This window comes from Perca fluviatilis, chromosome 12 (genome assembly GCF_010015445.1).
Source record: "Perca fluviatilis chromosome 12, GENO_Pfluv_1.0, whole genome shotgun sequence".
Taxonomy (NCBI): Eukaryota; Metazoa; Chordata; class Actinopteri; order Perciformes; family Percidae; genus Perca; species Perca fluviatilis.
In genome coordinates, this window is record NC_053123.1 from 33,115,385 (window position 1) to 33,133,236 (window position 17,852).

At 39.4% G+C, this 17,852-nt stretch overlaps 1 protein-coding gene and 1 pseudogene across 1 annotated transcript; both read left to right on the forward strand.

Moving 5' to 3' along the window:
• The first annotated feature begins 4,149 nt into the window (after nt 1–4,149).
• LOC120569403 (olfactory receptor 10J5-like) lies at nt 4,150–5,094 on the forward strand. The gene has a single exon (XM_039817276.1). It carries the CDS (start codon nt 4,150–4,152, stop codon nt 5,092–5,094), a length of 945 nt encoding a protein of 314 aa, XP_039673210.1.
• Nucleotides 5,095–17,058: 11,964 nt separating this feature from the next.
• Nucleotides 17,059–17,852, forward strand: part of LOC120569404 — a 40,158-nt pseudogene continuing 39,364 nt past the window's right edge.

Here is a 17,852-nt window from a genome sequence, read left to right on the forward strand (position 1 = left end):
AAATTTAAAAGAAGCAAGCGTGGATATCCTCTGAGATTCAAGTGAAAAACTTAATCTAGTCTTCTATAGATAATTACTTCTTTTTGGAGCCAGCAAAGTCGCCCCCTGCTGGAGATTAGATAGAATGCAGCTTTAAGAAGCTTCAGCTTTGGCTTCCCTTTTGTTAGACCCAGAAGCTCCGTCCATTATCTTTACAATCTGTGCTTCACAGCAGCTTCGGTCTGAAGAAATGAATCCCTCTCTCCTTCTCCCTCCCCTCAAACTCCTCCATCCCACACCAGAACAGTGACAGAAAGTTAAAATTGGAAATATAAACTGACAGTGAAATGTCATGACATGAAACTTTGGGATATTATCCTTATCTTGGTTTTGAGATTTAAAAGATATCAGAAAATCTGTGACATTCCTGTTTGGCATCACGATACAGCACGTTAGTTAGTTGGAAGTAAATATAATTGTATTCAATTTTATTTATAGTATCAATCAAATCATAATAAGAGTTATCTGAAGACACTTTACAGATAGAGTAGGTCTAGACCACACTCTAGAATTACAGAGACCTAACAATTCCAGTAATTCCCCCAAGAGCAAGTGTGATGGTCCTCCATGTGACAGTCTCACTAGGTTGTGTGTATGGAGCTGCATCTGCACATGGGGAAACCAGACCGAATCAGGGCAATCACGTCGACGTCACGGACGGAGACACAAACAGCATGTGTTATCTACAACAGATCTCCTATGTATTTGGAGAAAATAATAAACATAATGAACATTATAACTCATATCAATGATAAGCGGCGGATTGCCTGCCATTTTAACCATTACTTTTATACCATTGCTGCCAGTTTGGTCAGTAAATTGCCTGGTGCTTCTGAAAAATTTGGCATAGATTTTGTTAATTCCTTTTATAGAAGTAAAAAGGTCTCTGTAGATGCATTTGCAATTAGTCCTGTCTCAGAGGATAAAGGAAGAGCGAGTCTCTTGACCCTGTCAGAGAATAAGGCCTCTGGCTTGGACCTTATCCCCTCCAGGTTTTTAAGGGATAGTGCTGGGGTTACGTATAGTATTCTTACCCATATCATAAATCTTTCCATAAGACAGGGTATTTTTCCAAATGATATGAAGAATGCCAGGGTGGTTCTTGTTTTTAAGAAAAATAGTAGAGCTGACGTTGGAAATTATAGGCCAGTATCAATCTTGTCAACCATATCAAAGATTTTTGAGCGTTTGGTGTATGAACAGGTGGAGGAGTATCTCATCAGTTCTGATCTATTATATGAGCTCCAATCTGGCTTTCGAGCTGCATATTTGACAGACACTTGTCTCATCCACCTTTTCGACTATGTGCGTCAGAACTTTGAACAAGGGAATTATGTTGGCATGCTATTACTTGACCTGCAGAAAGCATTCGATACTGTGAACCACAAGATTTTGATTTCTAAATTACAGTGCATGGGTTTTAGTAACTCTGCACTCACATGGTTCACTTCTTATCTAACAGAGAGGACTCAAGTCTGTGATGTTGAGGGGACCTTCGCTGATCCACAGAGTATAGTCGTGCAGGGGTGCCCCAAGGTTCGATCCTGGGGCCCCTGTTATTTTTAATATATATAAATGACTTATCAGCTGTGGTTCGGTGTAAGTTGCTATTGTATGCTGATGATTCTGCTTTACTTGTCCCAGGGTGTAATGTAAAAGACATTGAAAATACTCTTGGTATAGAGCTAGAGTCTGTCAACCAGTGGCTGGTAGAAAATAAGCTCTCTATGCATCTGGGCAAGACTGAATCAATCCTGTTTGGTACAAAAAGGAAGTTGGCAAAATTAAATACTTTAAAGGTGATGTGTAATGGGTCTGAAATTATATCCAAATCCAGTGTCACATATTTGGGTTTAGCATTGGATCAATCACTTATAGGTGAATCCATTGCAGCCAAGGTTTTAGCTAAATGTGCCTGTAAGTTGAAGTTTTTATATAGTAAGACAAAGCTTTTTGATTTCTCTGTAAAGAAATTATTGGTATTATCTTTGATTCAATGCCAGGTAGATTTCACTTGTTCTGCATGGTTTTCTGGTTTGACTGTAAAACTTCCAAATTCCAAGTGCTGCAAAACAATGTTATTCGGTACTTATTAAAAGCACCCCACCGTACTAACATAGGTAGGGAGGAGTTTACAAGGGCTGGTCTACTACCTGTACATCTAAGAGTAGAACAACTTAAGCTGAACCATATGTTTAACATTGTTAATGGTCATGCCCCCAATTATTTATGCTCTAATGTAACCATGGTCCACATGCAGCATAGTCATAATACTAGGGCCAGCATCTGCTCATGCATAGTTCTTAGAGCTACTAATGCAACTAAAAATTCTTTCTTTTATACTGGTATTATGGCATGGAATAGTTTGCCTACTAATAAAAAACTCCTATCATCAAGGATTTTTAAAGCACAGGTAAAGCAGTTTTTATGGAACAAGGTGAATATCTATTGATAAATTGGTGAGTTTGTGTAGCATTTATATTATTTTTGTTTTTCATTTAGTTTGTTTTTTATGTGATGTTTATATTTTTTTAACTTTCTCCTCCATATTGTATGTCTTTCCATAATGGTTTGGTTGCTTTTTGTATATTGTTTTACATGTGAAACACCAAGGACCGTGCTGGAAATAAGTATTTTACTTTAGCATGTTATCCTTTGGATTACTGTTTTATTGTCTTTATCCAGAAATAAATCAATCAATCAAAAAAAGGACAAACTATTTACATTTCTTCAAAAAAGGCCCAAACGTATGCCAAAACTCCAAACAGTGATGATTTTCTTCTCTGTAGAACGGTTTGCAACGGTTATAGACGATCTTTGGTCACATCTAACTATTCTGTTCTATATCCTCGGGTGATCTCTCCTCACAATAAACAATCTTTACTTGGTCTCTCGGATGACATATTACCGGCCTTATATGGGCCTAATGTGTTGATGGACCAGCCTTCCATTGGTTGACAAGACATCAACAAGCGTCTCCCAGAGCATCATGGGAAACAAAATGGACGGTTAGCATCAGAGCTAGCGGCGATTGCAGTGATAAACAAGCAAAAAAAATCATAAATTATGGACATAAAGTTTATCAATCTTGGATGTAACAGTTTGGACTTATTGTTGAAAGACCCCGAAAAAATCTGGACTTCCAGGCTGCATACAATATGATCAATAAGATGCCGTTTTTGCCTTTTACGACAACTCGGGCACGGACAGTTCAACTAACAGGTTAAAATATATGGTTGAAACTCACATTGTGGGTTTCTACAATGTTAACAGAATATCCTTCTATTAGTCTATTACTCAAAAATAAATCTTAAAGCACATGTTAGAAAGTATACTATGAGTAAAGTATATGTGTCTTTTATATCATAACCCAGAAAAGTGGTTCCCAAATCTGGTCTGAGTTCTCTGGTGAGCCCTCTAGTGGAATCCTCCAGTAACAAGCGTAGTCAGTGTGTGACACAGCGTAGCTCCCTTTGGACCGTGTGTGTACAGGTTGCTGCTGTCAGTGTGACAGAAAAGCAGGATAAAAGTTCAGCTGCTGCCTCAGTCTGCTGTAGGTCAGGGGGGGATGCTGTAGGGGAGGGTGCTGTGTATTATTGTAAAACCTATGTTTACATACGCTGATGCAAAGACTGTTTTCTGAATATCTTTTTGACTGCTGGACAGACCACAGGACACACATGAACACTATATACAGTATATTGTTTCAGCTGATTTTGTCAGCTGTTGTAAGACACAAAAGTGGACAACTTCACCACGCTAAAAGCTTTTCAGAAAGGTTGAATGTAACTGCAAAGATTTCACTTGTGGAAAAGAACCTTTTGAATGTCTGTCATGTATGAGCCTTGTTAACCTGGATACATCTCTTTTTCATCCATTCAACAGTAATATTGTTCAATGAAAAATGTGTGTTTTTGGTTTAGTTCATGTGATACTGACCTTTTTCCTTCCATGTCTATTTTTTTAAATGTTTCTTATGCAGAATATTATCATGCACAATTGTTAGAAATTGTTAGAAAATAGGACATTTTGATGCACACATTTTAATCTAATTTACTGTACCTCAATCAGTTTTCACTTCTCTTCTTCCAGCTCTGCTGTTGTGCAGACATGAAGAGCAACAACAGCCTGAATCCTTTGTATTTTCAGTTCACTCTGTTTGCAGACTTTGGGCCCCTCAGATATCTGTTCTTCAGTCTGTGTCTGTTGCTCTACATGACTGTTGTCTCTGCTAACATTGTCATTATTCTGACAGTCTGTCTGGAGAAGTCTCTGCATCAGCCCATGTATATTTTTATCTGCTGTCTGTCTTTTAACTCTCTGTACGGCTCAGCCGGCTTCTTCCCCAGGTTTCTGATGGACATTCTGTCTGACACTCATTTAATCTTACGTCCATTATGTTTCATTCAGATGTATGTTATTTACACCTATGCATCATGTGAGCTGACTATTCTGAGCATCATGGCCTATGATAGATATGTTGCTATTTGCCAGCCTTTACACTATCACAGTAAAATGACATTTAAGATGGTAACACATCTTGTGATTTTTGCCGTGCTCTACCCTGCATTTGCTAATGGTTTTGGTCTCTTCCTTACTGTTCGATTGCCGTTGTGTGGCAATAAACTGAATCGGCTTTTCTGTTCCAACTGGCCTGTGGTTCTGCTCTCCTGTGTGGACACAACTCTGAACAACATAGTAGGTCAGTTTGTCACGATAACAACCATCTTCATCCCCCTGTTCTTTGTCCTGTACACCTATCTACGTATTCTGCTTGTCTGCAGGAGAAGCTCGTCTGAATTCAGAGGAAAAGCGTTACAGACCTGCCTGCCTCACATCGTCACATTCATGACCTATTCTTTCTCTGTCTTCTGTGAGCTGTCATTGACTCGATTTGAGGCTGATAAAATGAATCCTATCATCACATGTGTTTTATCTTTAGAGTATTTGATGATCCCCCCCATTAATAACCCTCTAGTTTACGGCCTGAATCTGCCTCAAATCAAAGGAGTGATTTTTGGATTTTTTAAGAAGATGCCTGCTGCAAAAATTTAAAACTTAACATGCACATATAGGAAACTATATATATGGTATCTCTAAGCCAGAAAATATGCTTCTAGAATATGTTAAATGTATTTGTCCATAGATCTTGTTTGTTATTACATTCATTGTAAGGTGGTCTATGAAAAGCAAGATGTGTTCAACCTGAACCAAAAGAATGATATTAACATTGCAGATGCATGGTTCAACTAACAGCTCCACAGGCTAAAATAAATCTTTTAAACTCACATTGTGGGTTTGAATTAGTCTCAAATGTTAATAGATTTTTCTTTGTCCATTTCTCACACAATAAATGTAAAAGCACATGTTAGAAATGTATATCATGTGCTGCTTTTCCAGGCAGATTGAGGCCTTTGATATCATGTTCCCAAATGTTTCACATCAAGGACACCTAAACTGACACAAATTAGGCCAGGGACCCCCCAGTTGGCAAGATTTGTCTCAGGGCCACCCACCTGACAGGATGTTTCCTTTTGGATGTTTTACTACAGAAAGTGTATAAAACCCATAATAGAAAATAGTCATACATTCTGTTATTGTGTTACTTGGGTGGATGGATGGAACTATAGTGGAAATAATTACCACTGATGTAGAACAAATTAGAATTGATAGGTGGTCAGGTGTGTTTGGTGGGAATTTGGTCTCACAGTATTTTAGCTCTGTATGTTCCTCTGTGTTTATTCTTTTTTAATATTACTTTGTGGTTTGTGGTGAACCAGTTGCCCTTTGTAATTATATTTACACAATATTTACACAACATTATTATGATGTAGGATTTGGAATAAACAAGACAGTGTACAGCCATGAGTGTGGAATCCCATTTGTGTCAATATAATCAAACAAAACATCTTAAATATCAGACAAAAATACATATTCGAGAAGAATTAAAATAAACTCACAACAGACAGCACGAGTAGGAGAGAGAGATGGATGATGTCACAGAGACGACCAGCGATCTGTGCTCAGAACAGCTTATAGATCTGAAAGTTATCATCCATTACATCATATATAAGTCTATAAATTGTGTGCAAGGTTGAAGCTGCAGGCTAGTAAATGCTCTGTTGTTGGTTGACTTCTTGTCTTTGGGTCGGATCGCGTTCTCACCTGAAGTGAACTGAACTCTATTTCACTTGGAAGAGAACCGAGACCCCCATTTTCCACACAAAATATAAAAATAATGAAAAATAAGAGCAGTATAACTAGCATTATTCCTTCTTGCAAATATAACTATACATATTCCTCTTCATATACTGTTATAAATATTACACTACAGACATACGCACTGAAAATAGAAAAGTTAAATCTTACAACATCTTTGTATACATATAAATATTCCTATACATAAAAAGTACAAAAATAGTTACTAAATATGGTTACAGGCTTAGGGCACTTAGATGTTGCTTTACTTGTTTTTTAAAGCTTGATTTATTGTGCGCTTTAGCAATCTCTAATAAGTTATGCAATATCTTAAACTAGACAACATAAGATAACTTTCTCCAAAAGTCTTTTTTGAAGTTCCTTTCTACTTGTTATCCTTTCTTGATATTTGTAGGAAAAATAGAAGCAAAGAATGTATGAGATACAATATTGTATTTTAATGTGTTGTAATGGATTTCTCTTTTCTCCTTTCAGGTAAATATATAAAGGGACCAGCCATGATTTACATGTGTTGGTGGGTAGATGTTTGATTGTTTACATTTCTTATATCTTGTAAACACTGAAAAGCTTTAATCAACAGAAAATCAAAGAAAAGTCCTAAATTTACAAGAAGCAAAAGTGGCTATGCTCTGAGATTGAAGTGGAAAACATAATCTAGACTTCAATAGAAACAGAGTTCTTTTTGGAGGAAGCAAAGTCGCCCCCTGCTGAAAATGAGATAGAATGCAGCTTTAAGGAACTTCAGCATTGGCTTCCCTTTTGTTAGACCCAGAAGCTCCGTCCATTATCTTTACAATCTGTGCTTCGCAGCAGCTTCTGTCTGAAGAAATGAATCCCTCTCTCCTTCTCTCTCCCCTCAAACTCCTCCATCCCACACCAGAACAGTGACTGAAAAATAAAATTGGAAATATAAACTGACAGTGAAATGTCATGACATGAAACTTTGGGTCACCCCTCCCCCTAAAAGATTTATCCTTATTATCCTTATCCTGTAATACACATTTAATCCTCCTGTTGTCCTCGGGTCAAATTTGACCCATTTTCAAAAATATATCAGAAATTTGGGTTTCTTTCAACCAAATTGTCAAAAAAATAAGGTCGATGGTTCCCTACGACGCTCTTCACAGGTGAAATTAATGATCAGTTCACTACTTTCATTGAATTTGGGTGTTTTATTCAATTTTATAGCATTTGAAGATTTTTTTTTATAAAAGAACGTTGAAAAAAGTGACAAAAATGTGCAGAAAAAATCCATAAAAACATCGGAAAAAGTGACAAAAAGGTCGCAAACAGTGACAAAAACATCAAGAAAAGCAACAAAAGTGTCGCAAAAACACCAAAATTTGAAAAAAAGGTTTCAATTAAGTTTTTGACCCAGAAAAATGATGAGAAGACGACTTGGTTTTGAGATTTACTCTGTGAATTTAGAAAGAACAAATAAATTGCATGCTAAAGGTCTACAACAACAAACACGAACAAACAGCCCTATGTTCCCACAGCCTTATGTAACCACATTTCTAAGATTCTTTTCAAAATGAGGCCCTATGTTCACCTAATGTCTAACCCACCCTAACCTTAACCCTAACCCTTGAAGAGAAATGTAGGAACACAAGACCTAATTTTGAAAATGTCCTAGAAATGTGGGAACATAGGGCTGTGGGAACATAGGGCCTAATTTTAAGAAAAAGCTTAGAAATGTGGGAACATAGGGCCTGATTTTCAGTGAAAAAAAATACTTAGAAATGTGGGAACATAGGGCTGTGGGACGATTGGGATGTGGGAACATATGGCTGACCCCGTTTATATGAGGTTGGAAAATGCATGTGTGGGTCATATTAAAGAGTTGTTGTTTTTCCTATATGAGCTGTTTCACTTCTAAATGTTTTTGTGTGTTTTGCTAATGTAGCTCATCACTGTTTTTATTATACGTACAGCACGTTGAAGCATGCTTTGTGATACTGGGCTATAATAATAATCTTTGACTTGACATGATTTAGTAATATACATTTTCGCTTTTGGTTATCTGAGCGGTTATTTGTGAATCCTTGACAGGTTTGATATTTTCACATGGGGAGCCATGTTTCTTACGTCTGGCTGTTTCTGTGGCCTCTCTCTGTTTCTGAAGCTTCAGTGTTAATCTCTGAGGAGTTGATCCAGTGACCATTACCCCCAACACACACACACACACACACACACACACACACACACTCAGCTGGCCTCTTGAAGACCCAGATGTTGCAGCAGGATTTAATACATTGCAACTACTGTTGCCCTCTTAACGCTGTGTTGCCTGCTAGTGCTGAGCTATCTGACCTGCCGTGTATGTGTGTGTGTATGTGTATGTGTATGTGTGTGTGTGTGTGTGTGTGTGTGTGTGTGTGTGTGTGTGTGTGTGTGTGTGTGTGTGTGTGTGTGTGTGTGTGGCTAAAAGCAGCTAAGAGTTAAGAAGCTTTGTGATCTGTTGTAGAAGTGCTTAAAGTGTGCGATAGAGCGAGCAAAGGATGGAGTGACAGAGCTACAGGGTAGAAGAGCGAGAAGGTAAAGAGGCGTAGATGTAGAGCGAACCAGAGAGAAACAGACTGTGACAGGAAGACGGGCAGAAAACAAAGTTGTTTTAAAAATATAACAGAAGAAAGCAAAGAGAAAGAGAGAAGAAGGGGGAGAGAAAGAGAGAAGAGAGAGAGGTGGTTGGTGGATTAAATCGGGTTAGAGAGGATTAGTGTCTGTTTTGGTTTGGTAGTAAAATCACATACATGTCAGTCACCACTGGCTGCTGCTGATTCACTTCAAGCGTTCACACGCTGAAAACAAACTGGACCAGAGGAAGAGGAGGAGGCAGAGGAGGTGAATTTTATTTTACAATTCTTACTAAATGTGTGTGAGTTTTTAGGACTGAGGACTACTGAGTCTGCAGTGCCAGGGCTAAATGCTAACATCAGCATGCTAACATGTTTATGTTTAGCAGGTAAAATGTTTAGCTTAGATTAGCGTGTTAACATGAGCTAATCATTGGTAAACACAGAGTCTTTAGTAATGTAATTTGTTAACCTGGACGCCCAGATGGTTTTGTATAGGGTTGTGAGACCATTGGGCTGTGGGAACATAGGGCTGTGGGAACATAGGGATGTGGGACCATAGGGCTGTGGGAACATAGGGCTGTGGGAACATAGGGCTATGGGAACATAGGGCTATGGGAACATGGGGCTGTGGGAACATAGGGCTATGGGAACATAGGGCTGTGGGAACATAGGGCTGTGGGAACATAGGGATGTGGGACCATAGGGCTATGGGAACATAGGGCGTGTGGGACCATTGGGCTATGGGAACATAGGGCTATGGGAACATAGGGCTGTGGGAACATAGGGCTGTGGGAACATAGGGCTGTGGGACCATTGGGCTATGGGAACATAGGGCTATGGGAACATAGGGCTGTGGGAACATAGGGCTGTGGGACCATTGGGCTATGGGAACATAGGGCTATGGGAAACTGGGCTATGGGAACATAGGGCTGTGGGACCATTGTTTCGTTGACAGAGAACCATCTGAGAAGCCATCACTAGAAACTGTGCTGTCGCACTATGGATGTATGATGAAAACTTAATACAGCGTTGGAGTTCAATCTTATGAGAGTGGCACAGTGGCGTACCCGGATCATCGGTGCTGCTTATGCACTCTGCGTGCTAGAGACCCTCTGCCCGCGGAGCCCTGGAGCTTTTTTAGCGTTGGCTGCTATCTTTTCGAATGTGGATTAAATGATTTATCGTGTGGCTCTTCTATACTTTTCAAATGTTTTCGAACCAAACGCGGATCAAACTCTGACAGTGAAACAAGTTCTTTCGCGGGAGTTGTGATGCTCAAAAAAAGTCTCCACTGATTTACAGACATCTTTTTCTTCTTGTTAGTCAGTGAGAAATAGTCTTTCCGGGCCAGAGGGCATCAATTGACAGGTCAGATTGTGTAGTTCCACTGTTTGGACACTATGTTCACTTTGCTTCAAAGCCCGGTGCACTTCCGCGGGCCTGCGCCACATACACCTAAACCACGCCTGTAGCTGCCCAGACTGGTCTCACTGAATTCCGTAAAATGGGCACGGACTGGTAACAGTTCATTCCCGTGTTGGTGATGCGGAATGTGGAAAATTCTGTGTGGCCACCTCGGAAAACAATGCCAATGTAAAGTCAATGAGAAAATGACGGAACACGGTAGTGAGCAGTATGTAAGGCCGGAATTCCACGTATGGAGGTTTGTTGGCGTTCTAACCTCCGATGGATTTCTGAAGGACTATGGTTAACTGCTCCTCAGATCTCTGCAGGGATAAATCCAGACAGCTAGCTAGACTATCTGTCCAATCTGAGTTTTCTGTTTCCTGAGACTATTTAGCAGAGGCACCGTGGTTTAGCACTGCCCAAGAAAATTGTGATTGAAATGTCAATAAACCAGAGCACGTTATTCTCCCATCCAAGGAATGCTGTGTGGACAAGCCAGACCTTCCTCCATAGTGCTGTGGAGGAAGGTTTTTGCAAGCGAGACTACTTGAAGCCGGGGATGGATTTTCGAGTGTTATCATGACAAATCCATCTGCCCTGCAAGTAAAGTCATCTGCTGGTATTTGGCCCAAATGTTGTGGCAATCCATCCAATAAAGCTCAACAGTGAGCGCTACACTTTTTGAATGGCTCTGGATCCCGGAAGGGATTTTCCCTGTTCAATATCTCCATTGACGTTTCATTAAATGCATATATAAAGAATTTTTAAGCCTGGAAACACATGTATGTCCATTAAGATTATCAACACTAACATGTGTTGTTGAGCTGTATTACTCTGCAGCGTGCATGATTTTATCTTCTATGGAACTGCAGGAGAAATTTCCCTACTGGGGCATTAAAGTCAAAGCATTCCCGTGAACGTGTCCGGTATGATATACGAAAATGTATGCAGACCAAAACGTATGATATTTGAACGAATGGTTCATGAGAACAGGCTGTTAAAGTATTTCTTATTTATTTTTGGATAGGTGCAACAAGCATTATAAACTTACATTAATTAAATAATGTTCAGATTTTTTATTATTCAACCTTTATTTAAACCCGGAGAGTCCCATTCAGTTAAAGGAGAACTCTGGCCGATTTTTACTTGAATCTTGATCGCTAGATGTCACCGAGAACTGTCGATAGGAAAAAAAAAACATGAAAATTGGTGCTAGCTAACTGGAGTAGCTGCATCTAATGGACAGATCTCCCAGTTAGCTAAAATGCCAGTTGTGGGGGCATGTTCTAAAGAGTGCCTTTGTGCCTCTTAACAGACACAAAATGCAATTAGAATGTCTGCGCGAATAAAACAGGCGACCTTGCGTGACAACAAAATGCGTTTGTATTGTCACCTACCTCGATCCTGTCGGTAGGTAGCTCGGCCTGCTAACTGCACAGCCGTCCATTCAGCCAGGTTTCTGTGATAATCATCACGCAGCAGTTCCGTGTGTAGTTGCGTTGCTTTATGACTCTTTTTTTTTCAAGGAGGACCTGGTTAAGACAGGCAGCAAAATGAAATACAAACAGACAGGGAACACAAAAGGAGGCAACGTTATAGAGGCACGTAGGTAAGATGAAGCAAAGGTAACTCACATTTCAAAAGAGAAATTTAAAGAGTCAGTTTCATAGTCAGATATATTACAGTTTTTTCAATTGTTTAGCCACAATTTTGAAAACCGGGTTCTTTTTGTCAAAATATAATCACAATTATCCAAACACCACAATCAATTTGCAAAATTCCTAGATTGTTTGCAAAATGAAACACTTCAGTCAAGAAATACACACTTCAGTCAAAACATATACACGTATTTGTAAAAATGCTATTAGTTTTCATTTCAGCCAGTTTCACACTGCTGTGATAAATAAAAAACACATTTGTAAAAAAAAAAAAATGTAGGCAATTAGATTTTTGGCCAGACATTCTTATGTAAGAGATAATTTAGGTGACAAAAAATAGTGAGAAACTCACAACATCATTCATGATTTGTTTTGAGATCTAAGGAGAATGTACACAAATACTGTAGGCCAACTATAACCTTACCAAGCACTGCACAACACTTGATGCTGCAGACTGAATATTTCAAGTATTTATTTCAATACTTACAGTATTTCTACCATAATCAGTTTCAGTCATCAACCAACAATGATATCAATTATTGTAAACAAATAAAATCTGTAGACAAATAAAAATTACTGCATGAATTACAGTACATACACTTTGACTCTGAAGAAAAGTAAAGTAAAAGTAAACAGAAATGAAAGAAAGCTACAGTAAAAGCAACAAGAATACTGTAACTATTCGTCTCTCCGTCTGGCTGGATCAGGCCATAAAATTTCATCCACATCACAGGCTATGTCTTCATTGGCAAGGCACCGTTGGAATAAGCCGGTGCCTGTATGAAGAATCCACCCCTGCACTGAAGCTGCTTCAATAAGATCACATGCCTGTTCCATGGCCTGAATGAGGGACAAACGGTCATAAGGCCGCATGTCATATACCTTCCACTGCCACGCTTGAAAAAATTCTTCTATAGGATTCAGGAAGGGGTAGTATGGGGGAAGATATAAAACTTCAAAATCAGGGTGATCATGGAACCAGCTCTGGACCAGAGCAGCCCGATGGAATGGGACATTGTCCCAAACGACAATGTACCGCATCTGGTCCACTTGGTGTAATGCGTGACAATCTCAAGCAATCGGTCAAGAAATGCAAGTATCAGATTTGCATTATTGGGTCCCAGATTTGCATGGTGGTGGAGGACCCCATTTGGTGTGATAGCAGCACAAAGGGTGATGTCTTACTCTCGTTGCCCTGCCGCATTAGTGATTGCCCTGTGCCCTATTACATTTCTCCCTCTTCTTCTTGTTTTTGCAAAGTTAAATCCAGCCTCATCCACATATATAAATTCATGTTGAATTTCAGCAGCATCCATTTGCAAGACTCTCTGAAACACAAGAAAATAGGATGCTATTCAATATCTATAGCACAGTATATTTTTTGTGACAGAACATTATGAGCAGTGCATGATACCACACCATAGTCAGATGAACAATGCATACCTCCAGATACTCATTGTGCAGATGTTTCACTCTCTCTGAATTTCTGTCAAATGGTACCCGATACAGTTGCTTCATGTATATTTGATTTTTCTTTAGGATTAGACCTAATGTTGACAGAGAGACTCGTTGGATGTTATTGAAAATATTGTCATCATTGATGATATTGGCTTGGATTTCTCGTAGCCTGATACAATTATTGGCCAAAACCATGTTCACAATTGCGGCCTCTTGTGCACCGTAAACATAGGGCCCCTTCCACCTTGGTGTCCTCGACCCTCAATCCTATGTAAAAAATAAAATAAATGAATAAATTTATAAATATATGCCAGCCTACAGTCAAATGTCACAGTAAACAATATTGATTATACAAGCTTCAGTTTCAATTTATACTGTGTGGTTAGCTTACCTGTTTTCTCGATGAAATGTCCGAATTACTGACGCAACAGTATTTCTGCTGAGATTTGGTTGAACTCTTTGTCCAGCTTCCATCAGTGTCAGTCCATGGTTGATAACATGGTCAATAAGTGTTGCACGGATTTCTCGAGTCAAATTTGGTCCTTCGTCTTCTTTGTTCAGGTTCTTCTCTTCCCTCTACCTAGGCGTCTTCCTCTACCTCTTTCTCCTCTCCCTCCTTCTCCTCTTCCTCTACCTAGGCCTCTTCCTCTACCTCTACCTCTTTCTCCTCTTCCTCTACCTAGGCCTCTTCCTCTACCTCCTTCTGCTCTTCCTCCTTCTCCTCTTCCTCTACCTAGGCCTCTTCTCCTCTACCTCTTTTCCTCTTCCTCCTTCTCCTCTTCCTCTACCTCCTTCTCCTCTTCCTCTACCTCCTTCTCCTCTTCCTCCCCGCCTTCATCTCCTCTTTGAGCTCCCCCTCCTCATTCTCACTCTTCTTCTTCTTCTAACTCCTTCCATTTTTGTTGAAGACAGGTGAACTCACCTGCTGCCTTTTATAGCACACCTGAGTGCTGCGTTTTCAAATTAGCACATGTGTGCTTCCACACCTGGTAGATGTGTTTATCCAATTCGTTCATTAGTGTGGTCATTGGCAATCCGGTGCTTTGTAATGACAAGGAAGTAACCTACACAACCTTATCTGTGTCTAAGGTGTGAAAATGTGTGTAGAGTTTTACAAATCACTGTGTGTAATGTTTTGCAAAAGGGTGAAGCAGACATTGTGTGTAATGTTGTGCAAATCTGTGGAGGTGTTTTGCTCATTGGAGTAGAATTTTGCAAATTGCGTGAACATTTTTATTTTAGTGTGTAAACAATCGTAAAAACTGTAAACCATTATTATCTTTCATTCTTTCATGTTGGAGTTGAAGCATTTAACATGATTAATTCATTGAGTCGTCATCGGCAACATATTCCATGAAAAAGCTGCAGAATACACAAATTTTCCTTTTCATATTTCCGTACGTGGGTATTTGGGACATAAAACATAAAGACGTCGAGACTAGAATGCAAAGAGTTATTGTTCAGCACTTAAAGGGTAACTTTGCTATTTTTCAACCTGGTCTTTATTTTCCCATGATCTGCTACTACATTATGACCCACCCAGACCTCTCAGGTCATCTGGGAGTCAGAAGTCAGAGTCAGAACTAAACAGGGGGAAGCAGCGTTCAGTTTTTATGCTCCACATATCTGGAACAAACTCCCAGAAACCTGCAGGTCCGCTGCAACTCTCAGTTCTTTTAAATCTAAGCTAAAGGCCTATCTTTTTGATGTTGCTTTTCTTTAAATCATCTATTAACTTTAATTTCTTATACTGCACTGTAACTTTTATTCTTATACTGCACTATCAATTTTATTCTTGTCTTTTAATGTTTTTAATTTGTTTATTAATGTTTTTAAATTGTTTTTAAATTGTTTTTAATTGTTTTTAACTGCTCTTTAATGTTTTATGTAAAGCACTTTGAATTGCCCTGTTGCTGAAATGTTCTATACAAATAAAGCTGCCTTGCCTTGCCATACATTTGGTTTTCTAAGTGAACAAAAAATCATTTAAATTGATCCAATATTGAGCAAGAACAACCGGGCAGCCGTTCACTAAAAGTGGTTGTTTTTTGCCACTGACAGGCTCAGATTTATCATATGTGTCTTTCGATGATTTTCCGATCTAGTTAATGGAAGCTCTTCCTGGAAAGCGTAGGTGGGAACAGAAGCCAAGATAAGAAGCTAAAGAGGATACGTAACATCAAATTAGCCCACATTTAGCAACCTGCTGCTGTTTGAGGAAGTAAAGCAGACATATACAGTCAGAGACTAGCTGGTGAACATTGTGGAGCATTTAGCAGCTAAAGAGACAGAATATATAATACTTTTATCAGGTGGACAATCAGATATCAGAAAAGGATACACTGATGTGGAATTTGCCTTTGTGAAAGGTGCATACATAAACAAACAGAGGTAACATTTTACTTGAAGGTATCTACATAAGAGTGACATGACATTGTCATGACGCAGTCATGACACATGAACCCTAACCCTAACTTTAATTCTGACCATAACTTGTCATGACAAAAACCAAATGACACTTACTAAAAGAAGCATTATGTCATAAACGTTTATGACTTGTTTATAATGTCTATGACACATTCATGACAGTGTCATGTCACTCTTATGTAGATACCTTCAAGTAAAGTGTAACCCAAACAGATATATTAAACGTTAATATGAAAATAAACAATAAATACAGATAACCAATATATATATATAACAAAGTAACTGTTACATAAGAAAAAAAGAGGCTGAATGGGTTGAGTGCAAAAACATAAAGTTATGAATATTCATATTGAATCCTCATGTTGCTCTGTGACTGCTGGGTTTAGGAATAATCAACATTATAAGGTGATAATGTCATTTTTCTTTGCAACTTGATCCATAATACAGCTTTAAGAGAAACACTGACAATTAAGGCATTACTTCTGTACACATATATATGATACAAGGTGTAGGATGAGATATTGTGGCTGTAAAATGGGTTCCAAGTCCAGCGCCTGGAATATAAGGCTGTCTTCCTGTTGCCAGCAGGTGGCGCTATGACTATGAGTCAATATTGGCAAGTACATGGCCTTAGGCCTGGAGAAATCATTAGGGCAGATTGGACAATGTACACTGGAGTAACAACAACTTGCTGTTTCATTGTGAAATGCGCAAAATGGCCACACGCCCCGCGCACGCCTTTATAAGAAACCTCAAGCTTTTAGTAACTCTTCATCACCGAGGTCTGTAGATTGCAAAGAACAAATTTGAAGTTGATTGGATGACATCTGTAAGAGGAGTTTGTTAAAGTGCGACGCCTTGGAAAAGGAGAAAAATGCACTAAAAATGGCTGACGTCCTGTTGAGTTTAGGGTAGACCCTTGAGAGGCTGTTTTGTATCGTCTCCAATGTTACATATGCATAACAATTTTAGTCTATGTGAAAGTTAAAGGAGGGGGCTTTACTTTGAAAACTGTTGAATATTGAGCCATTTGGTCCAAGCCGAGCACAAAACCCATAACATTTTTCAATTTTTTCAATCAGTCCTGATGCATGTGCAGATTTTGGGGAGTGATTAACGGGTCCTTACACCCCTCACACTTGTTCAGTGCTCGGGCCCCAATAAAAGGTTTTATATTATGTCACGTTTGATGTTTTAGGTTATGATCCTGATGCATCAGATCAGATTGATTCACATTAAAAGTTGTTGTCATTTTTTATTTTTTCAGTGAAGTAAGCCTTTTTTTCCTCTGCGCGGGGTCTGGACAATCACCATGACGCAAGTTATGGAGGACGGTGAGAACACACACACACACACACATACACACATGCACACAGACACACACACGCACACACATACACACACACTCACACTCACACACACAGACACACACACACACACACACAGAGACACACACACACACACACACATACACACACGCACACAGACAGACACACAGACACACAAGCACACAGACACACACACACACAGCGACACACACACGCACACACACACACACACGCACACAGACACACACACTCTCTCGCACACACACACACACACACACACACAGACACACACACACACACAGACATACACACACACACACACACACACACACGCACACAGACACACATACACACACACACACACAGACACACACACACACACAAACACACGCACACACATCTGTATATGTGACCGTCATTGACTGCATTCATTGTTTATTGTCTGACTCAAGTTCAGTCTGAACTTGAGTCTAAATCCAGGCTTAATTTCAGCTGAATCTAATCTAAAACCTAATTCAGATGGCATTAGTGTCCCTCTGGGGGTCAGGGCTCCTCACTCATTCTAATCCTGTCTGGCCCAAAACAGGTCTGTTTTTCATCCTCTGCTCAGGACAAACTTCCAGCCCCAAACATCTGCTGTTAAAAGAATATTTAGTCCGTTGTTGACTCTTGTAATGCATCCGATGTAACATGGTGCCCTACTTCTTTCCCTTTCTGCTGCCAGTGTTCATCTTATA

What these genes read in the sequence shown, in the direction of transcription:
- LOC120569403 (XM_039817276.1), top strand. Translation starts at nt 4,150, where the DNA reads ATGAAGAGCAACAACAGCCTGAATCCTTTGTATTTTCAGTTCACTCTG.